The sequence below is a fragment of the Uloborus diversus genome, chromosome 8, assembly GCF_026930045.1.
Source record: "Uloborus diversus isolate 005 chromosome 8, Udiv.v.3.1, whole genome shotgun sequence".
NCBI lineage: Eukaryota > Metazoa > Arthropoda > Arachnida > Araneae > Uloboridae > Uloborus > Uloborus diversus.
Genome location: NC_072738.1, coordinates 69492954 through 69509001, shown reverse-complemented (window position 1 = coordinate 69509001; position 16048 = coordinate 69492954). Strand labels below are relative to the sequence as shown.

The 16048-nt window shown below is 37.5% G+C and overlaps 1 protein-coding gene across 1 annotated transcript in view; it reads right to left on the bottom strand.

Annotated features, from left to right (window-relative positions):
• Positions 1–2462: 2462 nt before the first annotated feature.
• Positions 2463–16048, bottom strand: part of LOC129228143 (CD151 antigen-like) — a 267763-nt gene continuing 254177 nt past the window's right edge. The window contains exons 4-5 of the mRNA XM_054862789.1: positions 13787–13920; positions 2463–3396 (exon numbers count right to left, since the gene is read on the bottom strand). Coding sequence (XP_054718764.1) covers positions 2463–3396; positions 13787–13809 — 957 coding nt within the window. The 5' untranslated portion in view covers positions 13810–13920. The remainder of the gene's footprint in view (positions 3397–13786; positions 13921–16048) is intronic.

Sequence of the window (16048 nt, the reverse complement as noted above, 5' to 3'; positions counted from 1 at the left end):
AACGATGCCTCCGATTTGGATTCCTTAGCACCCCTCCTAGGTCCGTTCTTTTTTTTCATAACCATGCAGTGAAGCTTGGCAGGATTATTGCTGGACCTTCAAATCGTTTTTAGAAGTTGCATTTGAGTGATTTTTGGATTAACTACTAAAAGCAGAAATAACAAAAACTCTAATGCCCAATCTTTACTCCTGTTCCAGAGATAGCAGATTTGCGCCCGTTTGCAATAAACAATTCAACCTTCGGGTCAGACTGCAAACCGCCGGTCGAAGCTTTTTTCAACGAGTAAGAAGTCTGCCTTAGCTCTGGCTTAAGGGTGGTAATTTACTGCTTAATACCTAAGCTTTGCCTTCAATTTACGAGTTGAACCGCACCATGGCTGCAAACTCTGGCTTAAGGGTGGTAACTTACTGTTTAATATCTAAGCTTTGCCTTCAATTTACGAGTTGAACCGCACCATAGCTGCGGACTCTTACTTTTGCCACCAGTTTGCTGGCACTTACTACTTCAATGACATGGCATCTACCTCCAACTCAGTTAAATCGCTACTCGAGAGTGATGAGTTCATGACAAGGACAAAACTGCATTCTTTGGATGTGATATCGGGCTGTCGAAATATATTGCATGTAGAACAAGAAGGTTTCAATCTGCAGTTTAGTTGTCTAACCCAGAGCAGAATTTTCTGGTGCATACGTGCGTAAAAGCAGTGTACGACTGTACAACGTAAGGGGCAGAGTTTTTGTTGTTTCGGAACAGGTTTAAAACATCAATGAATCATTAAATATGTGTTAGTGCATAACTTGTTGATCTTCTTGCGTATTAAGGGGAAAGTGTTAGTCATTACAAACGCAGTTGTGAACAATCGGTTTTAAAAGTTAATTTTAATAATCAACTTCACAACTGATGATTAAGTTCAATTATTATAAAAATTGATTTTGATAAACGTTTAAAGATACTGCTCTGTAAATTCCTAACGTGAGTTTTGTGAAGCTCCGTAAATAATTTTTCACCTGAAATTATATATTTTTTTTTATCTTACGCATCATATAATGTTTTTATTTAATCAACTTGAGTTATTGAGACAGTGTAAGTCTCTTGTGTATTGAAGGAGCTATTATTGAAGTAGCTCAATACAATTTTTAATCCAAAAAAAGAGCATTACATTAAGGGATTAAACGAATTTAAAGTCAAATCAATGATATATTTTTTTTCTTCGATTAATCTCTATTTCATTCACATTTGCTTTTTGTAAAAATAGTTAATGTCAGTCTTTTTAGTTTTCTGCGCTATTTTCAGTCGATGTGGGAGAAAACTATTCTTGTTGTTTTGTAATCAGTTTTTTTTAATGTAATTAAATTGAAATTTTTTTAACTGCCTTATGAACATTTGCTGTGAATTACTTGTTGTCCTTGATGCCTTGCTAGAGCAATCATGATCATAAAATCGAGACTTTGTGCAATAAATAAAACCCTGCTCCGCTTTTGTTCATATCGAAATTAGCATAGGATTATGTATTTACGAAATGATTTTGATTAATTCAAACTTCAGGACTGCTCCAGGATTCAGAAGGTAGACTTTTCCTAGGCAACAACGAATCCAAATCGTGGCATCGATTTGCTACAATGTCTCAGACGGAGTGTTTATCGTGTGGGTGTGTGTCTTATTTACATCAGTACGTTTGAGTAATTTCTCACTATGTCGTTCCAGATAATTGCACACCTCTGGCGTGATGGCTCTTTGGAGAGTTCTCTGATATACTTTGTAAGGTACTCGTGTACTCTGGAAGTCATACACAAGGTACATGAAATACAGAAGGCAGGTCCTGTTCCCAGTTTCATTTCCATGTACACTCGTGTCAGAGATTTTTCACTCTTAAACGCTGATTGTTAATGCTGCCCTTTCTATGACGTGCAGGATTTTAGCAGCAATTTTTTGTCCATAAAAATAACTTTATATCAAGCTTCTTCAAATCTATTTCTAAGCATCCTAACCTAACTTTGTGACTGGAAGCAAAAAAAGTGGTTTGTGTGAATGGGACTCTTGATTAAAATTAGCACTTTACTAGCCAAACCGTGATTCAAGTTAGGTAACTTTACTTGAAACCGGATGCTTCACGTATAACAACTATCTTTGTGTTGTTGCAATAAATTTGCAAATAAGGCAACGATTCATTAAGGCCTTGAAAACATTAAGGAAGTGATTTTGATGCAATATGGGGTAAGATCTTGCTCTCAAACCACACTACGCGCTGTTTGCTCTCCCTGTTGAGAGATATTTGACCCTCAGAACTAAGAAGTCACCTTCCAAAAGTTTAATATGGACAGCATAGCCGGTGTAAAATAAATACGTGTACCGCAAATCTTATGCGATGTAATTAGCTCATTCAGTCATCTGATCTCTGAATGCCGCTGGGACGGGGATCCTGCCTTCTGACATTTTTCGCCCAAATGTTCAAAGTAGGCCCTCACACAGGACTGGAGCTATTCCTGGTCGGCGAGTAGGGCGGCGGCTCCGCCTCATTGTTGTTTCCGTTCGGCGGCGGGTTCGGCTTTTGTCGCCGCGCCTTGGCCGCCATGGCGGTGCCCGGAAGTAGACTCGCCGGGCCCGAAGGGTCCATGAGTCCAGGTGACTCGCTCATGTCCCGGAGCACCCGGATCTTCTGGATCATCTCTCGGATCTCATACCGGAGGATGCCCAAGAAGCAGAGCTTGAGGAAGGCGAGCACGCAGAAGCCCAGCACAGCGAGGGAGTGCGCAGCGCTGGTCAGCCAGCGCCTGAGCAGCTCCCCGCACCCAGTCACGTGCACCAGCGTCGGCGCCCTCGACTCGACGCAGCTGCTCGCAGACGATCCGTTGTTGCTCTGGATAGGCGCCGGCGCCGACCGGCAGCAGCTACCGGGCACTCGACGCTGCGGATGCTCACGCCGCTCACCACGCAACCAAGTGCTCTCTTCGAAGTCCGCCGGACCGTCCACACCGCAGCACCCCTCCTCGCCCTGCAGCCGATCCCAGAGCAGGCGGTACTCGAGGTCTGCGCCGTACGCCTCTGCCAACCGCGCCTTGAGGCTGTCGCGCAGCGCCCCCTGTAGACTGCGGAACCGGGCCAGCCAAACAGCACCTAGTACCGCGTCACCACACAGCAGCAGTAGCAACAGTGTCCAGTAGGCACGCAGTAGGCGCTCGTGCATGCGCAGGGCACCCAGGCAGCCCAGGGCCTGCAGGACCCCGCCCTGCAAAGCCAACGCCAGGTAGGCGCACAGGAGACTGGGATGCCGGGCGTCGAGGCCCGGGAGGAGCGCCATTCGGAAGTCGGCGGCCGTCCAGCCGGCCAGGGACACGAACGCCACCACACTCAGCAGGAGAACCAGGTTGCACGAGTAGATCCACAGCCTGTAATACCTGCAAGAGAGACGAGAAATGCAGTGAAGAGGATGCCATTATCAAAATAGATAATATGAATTGATTGTTTTTCATTACACAAAGAACTTGCCATATGAGGCAGCGAAAAGCAAGAGGGTATGAGTGACTTATTTAAAATTTCGAATAAAATGGGTTCGAAGTACAAACTTAGGGTAGCTTTTCATTGAAAAGTTTTTCTAAATCGTCCTGTATAGCAGCACTTTAGCGCTATTACAATCTCTTGCCAGCCACAAAACAAATGAGATTTTTTTAAAATTTTGTACTAGTTGTCTCCAAACTTTTAGTTTTAGCACTTACATCACACCCCTTTGTTTCTAGGATCCCTTTGCTCTTCATATAAGAAAACCAAGGAAAAAAAAGGGGGAATGAAGTGGCGGGAAAAAAAAAGAGATATAAGAAGGAAGAGAAAAAGTTCTGTCGCGATCAACTACTAGCTTCCCAGTATCCTGCAGCTAAAGAAGCCTGATGAAGCTCTCTACATTAAAGGATATAGAATTGCCAATCAAAAATGACAATCAAAGAGGCTCTGATGTGTCATCAAGTACCACCAACCAACCACCAAGGTGCTTAGTCAGAAAGTAATGTTGAGTAGAAGTCTAAAAACTGCCACCGAAACATGAAGCTTAATAGATATAAAAGCTGACTCCAAGCACCTCCTACTCTTTGAAGCAACTAGTGAGCCTAAATTTTCATGTTACCGGAAATATACAAATGTCTTGATAAGAAGTTTGAAAGAGCATAATGGAATGTCGTCATTTGTAGGTGTACCCTTCTTTGCAAGTACATCAGCCTGTTCATTGCCACTTAACCCGCGATGTTCTTTGATCCACTGCAGACCAAGTCTCTTTCGTTACAGAAGTTTAAATTTTTCGATAGACAGTTGACAATTCAAGGCATTCCCGAAGATTGGATAGTGAGTTAAACTACGAAAGGATGTGGCAAAAAAAAAAAAAAAAAAAAAAAAACTGCATCATTCATCATATTCCGCGTCGTCGAAAATAAGTAAACTTTCTCTTTAATGAATGTGGTCATTTATTTTTGTTTTCCACTTTAATTAAAAAACATTTTATGATTATCTCCTAGTTTAACTTTTTTTTGGGCTTTTTTTACTATGCCAATCAAAAGATATGCTATTTTAAAGTTGTTTAAGCAAAGAGAAGGGCCGTTTGTTTGCTTAGATTACCTCGGCAAACAGCGTCTGATGCAATCTGCTGTTTCAAGGAGCTTGTAACTGATAGTCGACGTCCAGAAAATGGACAAACACGTACAGTGAATACTTCCAATTATCGTTAGGCTCATGGTTGGTCGATTGGTTGTCGTGTCCATAACCTTCCTTCAAATCGTGCCATGCGCAGAGATAACGGCCTCAGCTATGTGAAGGCAGCGTTCCGAATAAAGGTCTTCTTTGGGGGAGTAGGTAATTTGCTGCACTGCAGCTAAAATAGCACCATAGAAAAGCTCAGGGATGCTTAGTCAGAAAGGCTAATTCTTAGTTTTTTAGGCTCATCAAAAAGCGAATTCAATGAAATCTGCGAATTTCCATGATTATGATCTCTCGTGAAATAGGAATATTTGATCGATCAGTGAGGCTAATGGCAACAACAGAGCTTGGTCTTACGAGTTTCAAAAAGTTCATCCTTTCACTAACGAAAACAAACTCGTGCGGCTCCAAAAATGGCAAAAACTTTTGAGATGGGACTCAAGTCAGCGCTGGGAGCGATTCTTTTTATTTATGAGAAGCTCTTAACTGTTAAACCAACTCAGAACGCTAGGATTTGCTCTGTACGTACTCCAAGCACCTTGGCAAATGTTAAACATCACCAAATTCCATGGTGGGTCTTGGTGTCTGGGAAGGAATTTGCACAAGCGGCAAAAAACTCGGGTTTTTGTGTTTGAGGGCGCTAAAATGTATCAAAAAAGTGCACATGAGGGGCATTTTAGAAGCTGTTGTACTTTCGTGGGCCAAAAACTCCTCGGCATTGTAGACTGGACGTTTCATCGAGACTCTGCACCAGCACACAAGACCAAAAAGACTTAACAGTGGTGCAAGGCGCTTTTTTCCAACATGATATCATCTGAAGAGTGGACACCTTACTCGCTAAATCTCAACCCCATGGATTATAGTATCACACTAAAGATTCGACTCTCTGTCAAAAGCAATCGCTTCGGCGGGATAGGATAAGTTAAAGGACTTGCGGCTGAACATTTCAGTAAGTGGTTGCGCCTCTGCATCGCTGCCAGAAGGCGGACCACTTTGAAACCATTTCAAGTTTATTAACTTGTAAAGTCTTCTTATAGTTTTTTTGTGTTTTGCTCATCAATTAATTTTTGTTAAAGTGACATTAAAAATCGTTTGCCTGTTTTTTTTCTCCTTTTTTCCCTCCACACTGTAATGCCTTGGAGTTCAATAACGATCCTTCGAAACTTATCACAACGGATAACCAGTTGTTCCAAAGCTATGCAGGTAAAACTGGAATTCATTGTAAAAACGTAGAAATTTCAAGCTTAGAGTTTTGAAGGTACTTTTTGACATTACAATGCACGGACATTCCACCAGAATTGACAATGACTTTTATACTGATACCTTTTCCACTGGGGCCTCTTCAGATTTCATTAAATTAAGTACCGTAAATATAAATATTATTTAAAGATTTAATTCATTCTTAAATATATGCATTTTGTTGCGCAGAATTATCATTGCCGGAGTCGATTCGATGTTGTATGCCCCTTGACAATGCCAAAGAAACACTCTAAACCGCTTTCACCACACAGTTACTCAGAGATACCATTACTCAGTTATATGCAACTTTATTGCGTTAAGAATAATTGTAAAAGATTTATAATTATATGCATAATAACATTAAACTGAATGCATTTTATACAAATTATTGTATAGACAAAAATCGGCAAACTATTGACTATACATGTCGGGGCGTTTTTTTTTGCATACTATACGTGTTTAAACACATGTGCAATAAATTTGCATTTACTGCTTAAATCCTCGCGAATTTTAATTTTACTGTAATTTTTTTCTCCACAGTGAAATATTCAAAATTAACATTATGATGGCTACTGAAATAATTGTCGGCAAATTAATGCTTCATTAAGCAGATTAAATAACAACTTTTAGTTTACAGGCATCAATAAAACATTAAAATTCGATTGAAAAACCTTTAAAAAAAAAAAAAAAAGCATACCGCTCATAGAAATGAAAATGCCAGAGAAACTATACTGTCATAGTGCATTGATTAGAATCATCTATTATTTTGACGCATTTTTAAATAGCTGTGAAAATCATTGAAATTCTGATGACTAGTAAAAAATTGCGTCTTTTTTATTTTGTTCTCTTCTAAATGTATCCCGCTGGATGAATTCCCACTTTTTTTTTGGTGATTTTACTCTCTTGGCTTCATTACCACCGAAAGAAATCATTCTTTTTCTCTATTATTTTCACGCATTTAATCTATCATTTTGACGCTTTTAATCTACAGTGAAACCCCGATTTTACGTATCCGAATCTACGTTCTTCCCGCATTTCATGTTTTTTTTTAAATCAGGTCCCAGTTTTTCCGTATACAAATAACGTCAATTTAACCCAGATGGTAAGTTTGTTATTTTATGAATTTCCCACATTTTACGTTTTCCCTGTTAAGTAAAAAAAGGGGGGGGGGGGCTTTTTTAAAGCTAATCCAAACTTGAAAATTTAATCTATGAAAACAGAGATGCTACTTCTTTATCCGGCAAGATTACAGACTCCAATATTACCGACTATTTTAACCCTAAACGCCCGGATTCGCAACTAAATGTGTTAAAATGATCGAAAAAGATATGTGTAATAGTGTTTTTCGTACATTATAGATACCTTTTAAAAGAGTTATCTTTACTACCTTTAGTTTTTTCTATTTTTCTTTTTGCTTTCTATGTATTTTCCGTATATTACGTTATTTAACCCAGTCTCTTGAGAAAAGTAAAATCGGGGTTTCACTGTATTATTTTGACGAATCCATTGTTTTGACATTTTAACCATTGTTACATTGTTAAACCATTGTTAATCCATTGTTGTGAAATCATCGACTTCCGATGGTAAGTGAAACTTATGTAATTACTTTATCATTTGCCTCTGGTCTTCTTCTAAAAGTATGTATCCAGCTGGGTGAATCCCTTTTTTTCGTGAGTTCATCCTCGTGGCTTCATCTCCACCGAAAGAAAATAAATGAATAAGTTAGATGTATGCCTCCATCTCCTTTCGCGACATCTGACAACCAAGCGGTTCCTTGTTCACGCCAATGTGCCACCGTTCGGTCGAACATGTCAACGCAAAGAGAAGAATGTTTCTGGATGTCATCAACTCTTCGCCTTGCTTCGCATTTGTCTCTCGCGAACTCATGGTGCGGGGAGGGGTGCGACATGTTTCTCGCTTTAGACACGTCCGCCATTTCAATGTCCGAAGTGCTATTCGCGAGAAGCAGCAAGTATTATGTCTTTGTGTGTTGTTTTCTTTTGCTCTGATTTATCTTTATTAAGAAAACGAAAAAGTCTTCTTCCTGGGGGGAGGGGAAGGGGGGAGATTTTGCTTCTATTAAAAAAAAATTTTACAAAGCAGCGGCGTCTTTAATGGAATCTATAATTCTGTTGGTGTCCGCAGTTTATCACCCGTTTCAACGATTTCAAAACCACCACACCTCTCTGAAACCAGAGCTGCGGAGTTGGAGGGAAAATGACCGGCTCCTGCTCCAACTCCGATGATTTTAGAACCTCCGACTCCGACTCTTCTAGCCCAAAATCAGTCCAACTCTGCCTCCGACTCCTGAAGCACTGGCAGAGTTTCGAGCTTGGAGGGAAAATGGCCGACTCCTGCTCCGACTCTGACAATTTTAGAGCCTCCGACTCCTTTACCCAGCTCGAGTCCGACTTTTCGACTCCTACTCCGCAGCTCTGATTGAGTACTCATTCATTTCAAAGGGCATCCTCAGTTGAACGCTGCTCCACCTGAGATCTTCTCTTCAAGGTCATAAATAAAATAAATGAATAAGTTACTATCTCATACTTATACTCTATGACTGAACATACATATGACTGACATACATATTACTCTATGACTGAAATTGAAAAACGCATTAAGTGCAAAATTTTTTTTATTTTTTTTTCCGTTAAAATGAAGTAAATGCCAAGCATTTCAGTGTGGTAAACGATTTATGTGCCTATCCCTCCTTAAAGTAGTTAAAATAACGTTGCTAGGGTCCGCTAGTGGAGCAAGTGTTAGCGCCCGTGCGGAGAAGAACGCAGGAAGTGCCATTGAGGATTTTTGAAGGTTACTATCTTGATTGGTCCAAGTCCTAGTACAAAAAAAAAAAAAAAAAAGGAAAACGCAGTAAGGTGCCACACTCCACCTGGAATCTTATTTTTGATGCCCTGTAAAATTTGTTATTTGGCACTTACTGCGTTTTCCGTTTTTAGTCTTCAATTACTGCTTGTTGAGAGGTGGGAACAAATGAATTTCCTCTTGCTTTTCACTGCTTCCGATTCGTACGGGGAAGACAACTTATCGGCCTTGAAATATCGTCTTCTTAAAAACAACTTACATACACCCCCCCTTCTTTTAATGATTTTAGTTGGATGGTTTTGTTTTATTTTCTCTTAATTCTATACGCAATATTACATTTATATTTTGAGCAAGGTTGCAGTTAACACGATCTACGCTGCACACCAATACCTCACGATAGCTTTCCTTTACCTCGTGGAAATTAACAAAGGTAATCGCGGGGAAAAAAATTCGTGGAAATAAAAATATAAATGCTCCAAAATTCGGAAAATTCCGAAGTCTCCAAAATTCGATGTGCCGAAGTCCCGAGGATTCCATATTTTGTACTTGGTACTGTATTCGGCTGAGATCGGATATGTCATATGTGATCCTAATACTGTAATTCTTAGTAGAAAATGTTTCACAAAGAGATTAAATGGTTACCGTGCGACATCTGGGTGATCTTTCATTTTATCTTGAAGGAAAAATAAAAAATCTTTGGTCTTTTTATTTCTTCTACTCAGCAAGCAAAAGCATTCAGATGATCATATTGAAATTAAATTGTGTATGGAAAGATTGCATTGCTCGCTTAGCTTATTAATTAAGGAATCTTTAATAAGTTTTGGATTTGAAAGGAAAAAAGATAATTCTTCAGTGGTTATTCAGAAACCAATTCTTTCAAAAAGAAAGCTAAGCGTGATTTGCCAACAAAATCAAGCGGTCATTCAGAAAGAACAGGAAACTAGTTTCAAACATTCCTTTATTTATGTTACAGATATATTTTTATGGCCACCCGTATTTATCCTTATTACTCCTACATCTAGGCGCATAGCTACATCAATCCGTTCTTCTTTCATTTTAAGTAGAAATGCGTTTGAGGTTTGTCACATCTTTATTACTAATAATAAAGCTGCAAGTCTGTACGTCTGGATCTCTGGATGTCTGATACGCTCATAGCGTCTAGACCATTCAGCCGATTTTCATGAAATTTGGCACAAAATTAGTTCGTAATATAGGGGGAGCACCTCGAAGCAATTTTTCGAAAATTCGATTTTGTTCTTTTTCTATTCCAATTTTAAGGCCCTTTTACCGTGCAAATTATCCTAACATGGACGAGTAAATTATCATAACGTGGACGAGCAAATTACCATAACATGTGTGAGCAAATTATCATAGCCATATTGGTGAGAAATTCATCATCCATTATATACAGACGAATCAAATGATCTTTTCATTTTCTACTACGGGCGAAGCCGTGCGGGTACCGCGAGTTACTACTAATAATTAGGATTTTGATAGACTGGAAAAGATTCTTTTTCATTTCTAAGGGAAATTCTTCACCTTTTTACGATAGTTTGATAATGGCTTTCGTTTGCTTCAGCCTCTTACTTATTTCGTTTTCATACATATGTGAATAGACAAAAGCGATGTCAGAAAGAGAAGCTACAACACAAAACATTATGCATTTTGACTTCTTACTTTAACAACCGGTACGTGACATTGCATGGAAATTGGGAATTTTTTGTTTGTTTAAGGGGCTACGAGGTTAGAACATAAAATCAATAAAGTACACCACAAAAATGGTATTTATTGTAGATTCTGCAGCAAAGATGAAGAAGGAGTAGTTCCGTCTAGAGCTAAATAAGCTTACTTTGCCGTATACCAACGTCGGTTTTCTAAGATCAGATTAAGATCTCGATCAATTGGCGTGAGCTCAAACTTTATTCTTTCCTACTATTAAGTATTAGATGAAATAAATTTGAACAGTTTATTATTTTTTTATTCGAAGCGTTTTAAATTCAAGAAGTTTTTTTTTCTATCATTTAAGCGTACAACAAACTGTTCAACATGTCTTCCCGTAATCTCCATTATGAATGCATAAAATAAATGAATACAAAAAATTAACAAAGGAATTCGGAACAATTGTACAACAATACAAAGACAGCCTAAAAGTAAATCGAAATAAAGTTAAGTTATATTATTAAAAAAAAAGAAAGACTTGCAGCTTTTTTTAAAAAGAAAAATAACGCCCCACGATTTCATTTTTCCCGTTATAAAGCACAAAAAAAAAAAAAAAAAAAAAAAAAAAAAAAAAAAAAAAAAAAAAAAAAAATTGAAACTTAGGAACACAAATAAAATTCTCATGCATATAATAGCCAATGATCGAGTAACCCTCTTGACGTCATGAACAATGAAATTTGCGCCCCGGCATGATAATTTTAGTAGAAATAGTAAACGTTTCACTGAAATATCCGGCATTTTTAAATAACGATAATTTCACGGAACTGATGTTTTCTTCCCTGTTAATATTTCTTGTATTACTTTTGCTATCATAAATATTATTATACGACCTACTAAATAATTTTAAAGTCTCACAGCTTTTTTGAGCTGTTTTATGTGTAGAATTAAATGAATTCTCACCCGGTTTCGCATTGAGTTTTAAATTACCTGTCTCATTTCCTTTAATTCTGTTTCATTTCTATTCCTAGTGGCATAGTTATCTGAATTTCGAGCCATTTTCCCCCGCGTAAGAGTTCGCATTTCTACAAGTATTTTCTTCTGTTTACTCGCATTTGAGTCAAGATGTCGGGAAAAAGATGAGTTATGCTTCCCGTTAAAGCACCCCAGGTATACATGAGATATCTACACTGCTAAGAGTTATTACACTTCGCTGGCGATGTTTTTCTTCGCTTTTACGTGTGGTTGTTGGACGAGGGAGCTGTCTCATGCTTCAAAAAGATGGGTTTTCGAGTCGCTCTAGGGAACTTTGGATAATAAATAAGATGTTAGCTCCGCTAAATAATAATAAGAAATGCTGGTGTTGTCATTGTAATTGCTTTATTGTAAACTTATTTTTTAGATTTGACATCATGTTTTTTTTTCTTCATTCTCTGTCTTTTTATGTATCTTGCTATATTTTAAACTAGCGGTACTCGCACAGTTTTGCCCATAGTATAAAATTTAACGGTCATTTGGTTCGCCTGTATATTTACAAATAACGAATGATGAATTTCTCGGCAATTTGCTATGTTGATTTGCTCGCCCATGTTACGGTTTCACGTTATGATAATTTGGTAATTTACTCGTCCACGTTATGATAATTTGCTCGGTAAAATGTTCTTATAATTGGAATAGAAGAAGAACAAAATCGATCTATTGAAAAATCTCTTCGAAGGGCACACTCCCATGCTACAAACTAATTCTGTGCCAAATTTTGTGAAAATCGGCCGAACGGTTTAGGAAGAGATCCGGACAGAGACATCCCAACAGAGATCCGGACAGATATTTCTACAGATATCCAGATATCCAGACAAACTTTGAGCTTTATTATTAGTAAAGATAAATATAAAGAAGTCTAATGATGGCATCGCAACAGCCAATCAAATCAATGAAACTTCGTGACGTTGAATAAAAGTATAGCGCAACAATAGCCGCTATTTCACATTGAAGGCTCATCCTCCATTTTAGTTTGAGATTCGTTTAAAATAATGATAATTTGCATTCTAATTACATTGGAAAATTCGAACTAATTTCATATCATGCAGAAAAATCAGGGACTTTTATCGTTACATAATTTTAATATGTACGAGTATCTTTTCATCTACATTTTGTAGTATTTATGTGAAAATGTTTCCTAATATTGGAATAAACTATTTAGGATTAGCTTTTAGAATATTGATTTTTCACCAGGTATGAGGACCAACTTTTAAATGAATCCGAGCACAGAAAGTAGGCGAAAATTGTTAAACTGAAAAATTCCATTGACTTTCGTAGAAAGGTTATGAGATCGAAATGTCGGGACGAATTTCTGTTTCATAATCGACGCTTAAAATTTTAAGCAAAGTCTGAAACAGATCATATGCTTTACTTGGCAATAGTTTAAAATAATATTTGGGTATCACTGTTACAAATTTGTTGCATAATAATTCAGCAAAATCATTTGAAGTTAAATTAAACTCTCATTCAATGATAGAAGATAATTTGATACACGAAATTTTGGTACAATCGCAAATTTTTGGCAATTATCGTTTCATTCCGCCAAGATCGGCAGGGCCGAAAGTATTTAGCGTCCAGAATATATTGTTATCATGAGCATATTATTGAACTCGCCCTTGCTGTACCATAATGATGTAAACGGAGTTTGCGATTGGGACTAAAAAGAGGGGAGGGGGCCAAAAGCAAAAAAAAAAAAAAAAACTAAAAGCCATAAAATTTTACCGGCAGAAAAAAAAAAGTGCAAAATTTTGCTTACTTGCTAAGGCTGGTTTTTAGAGCATTTGAGTGGTAATTGATACAAATTTAACAACTAACTCTCGTTTTTCTTAAGTTTTTGATGCATTATGTACACAATAATTTTCTCCAAAGAATCACATAGCCATGAATTAGACTTACATTATTTACCCCAAAATATTTTGAGATGTCACAAACACTTGGTAATCATTTCATTAAGCAAGTATGGCTTGTTTTAGTTAAACAATTGATTTACTAATATCTAAACAATGAATACATAAACTAAAAGTTACTACTTACTTGTGCTGGCAGATATACAAAGTAAAACAAATAATTATGAACTGAAAGTTTTTGACACTTCTCTTTTTTTTTTATAATTTACAGCCAACAGGAAAACATAGCCCAAAACCTTTTTATGAATTTTATTATCAATTAGGGATTATTTTTGCTGTAGAGGACCAACCAATCATTCTATGTTATTCTAACCCTTTTCTTTTCGGTTAGCTTCCAACAATCTGTTTCAAAACTTTGCTTGCAACAGAAATACTTTTATGTACACGGTGCGCCTTTGCAAATCTATAAAGGGTCTGAAAGCAGATCTTTCCCGGTTGATGTTACCTCATAGCTTTGTGGAGGAACATGGAGGTTGTTGTTGAGACTCCACTTGGGGAATGAAGAGTCTCCTGGAGACGACAGCTTTCTTCCTTCTTCAGCTCGAAACTGGCATCCTTCTCCACGCTTTTGGTTTTAACCTGACGGAAAGTAAAGTATAAAAATGAATATATATGACCACCATTCCTTTCATTCAAATCATTGTCAATTCATTCAATCAATCTTTCATTCATTGTTTATTTTTAGTAGATTCAGGGTCTTAAATAAAAAATTTCTGCACCTCAGAATGGCGCGAGTCACATAATCGCTACTTTTTGGGAGAGAGTGAAAACGTTTGCTTGGTGATTACAAAGGATGCGATGTGCTCTCTTTCAACACTGGCAAATAATTACAAGAAATTTTTTTTAGACTTGCGTTCATATGGCTCGGTGCGGAATAGGGTTCTACATATAATGCACTAATAAACTGAAAATTTCAATTTTTAAACTAATTATAGTCTGGCTTTAAGGTACAGATTTTAATTTTAGCTTTTAGAGAGGAGACTCTCCTCCAAGTATGATGCATTTCCTCCCAGAAGACTTCCACGAAAGGTATAGAGTGGTCTTACCGCTTGAAAATAAGGCGGAAAACTGTCCAATAGTTAAAACTTCAAAACTATTTCTTTATTTATTTACATATTTACTATTCAAATAAACGGACAGAGAGTCCTACACAAAGCTCCGTCGAATTCTATCTGAAAGTTAAATTTTCCCAATTTTTTTTTTATTTTTATCGTTACAACTATTGCACATTGCTTTTCCAGGAAAATAGAAAATATATTTAAAAAATGGATTTTTTCACAAGAATTATATACTCATTCCAATCAACGCCCCCTAAATCAGGGGCTTGCACGGGGGGGGGGGGAGGGACGCCTAGAACACTTCTTTTCGGTCATGCGCTTTCCATCAACTTTTATTTACATAGACTGTGGTTGATTTCATTTTTTTGGCGCAAGACCTTTAGTAGGCTGTACTGCAATTTATATTAATATTAAATAGATTTTGGTTTAAAAAATCTTGATTCACTGTCAATAATTTCGTAATGTCTTGGAACACGAGCTCTTTCTTTGCCTCGGAAGTGCAGCGAACCTCAATTAACCGAGATGATCGGAACTGGACCTTCATTGGTAAATCGAAAATCCGGGAAGCAGTACTTTGAAATGGCTGTCAGTAGACTACAGAAACTTTAGATTTTAACATGAAATCGGTTTCAAAATAACTATTAGATAGAATGTTTTACATTACAGGATGACAAGAAGTAACTTGGACACACATAATACTACACCATAACATTAATGCTAATGCAAATATTGCGATCAAACTTCAAGATAAATATGAATACATTATTTCGTCTAATATATTTACAAATTTTCAAAGTGGCTACCTTTAGGATTAATACAGAGGTTTAAACGTGTCACAAAAGTTTCGGCTCTGGGCCGCAACTCATTGATATTTTACCCCATGCTTTGCATAAGGATTTCTTTTGGGATACCAAAGTTTTATGAGGTTTAGCACACACCCTCGTTTCCACGATCGATCAAACAGATTAATCCATTGGGTTCAAATCTGTGGGACATGGTTGCCATTCTTGATCTCCAATGAAAATGTGTCTTGCACCGGTCTTGAGTGCCTTTAGCTCTGTGTTCAGGTGTGGAATCCTGTTGGAAGGTCTATCTTTTGTTTCCAAAGAACTTTTGTAACCAAGGTAAGACAACATCTTCCAAAATGAGTTTGCATTATGTTTCTTGACTAATTTTATCCCCTGATTAACAAAAACAAGTGATAGTTTCCCACTAGCACATATCCCACACCAAACCATTAGATTTGGATCGTTGACGCAGTTCAACAGTGCAAGAAGGTTCTGAAGACAAGGTTGTGTGCTAAACTTCCTAAAAACTTGGCATCCCTAAGAATATCCTTATGCAAGGGATGGGATAAACTATCAGTTAGTGAGTTGCGGCCCAGAGTCGAAAATTTTGTGACACGTTTCAAGCTCTGTATTAATCCTAAAGGTAGCCACTGTGAAAATTTGTAAATATATTAGACGAAAAATTGTGTTCATATTTATTTTGAAGTTATGGTCGTAAAAGTTTCATCAGCATTAAAGTTATGGTGTATTATGTGTGTCTAAGATATTTCTTGTCATCCTGTACATTAGTTAAATCTCGCTACAACGAATACCAATTCACCGAAATACTCATTTTAGCTAAACAGATTTTAAGTTCTGATT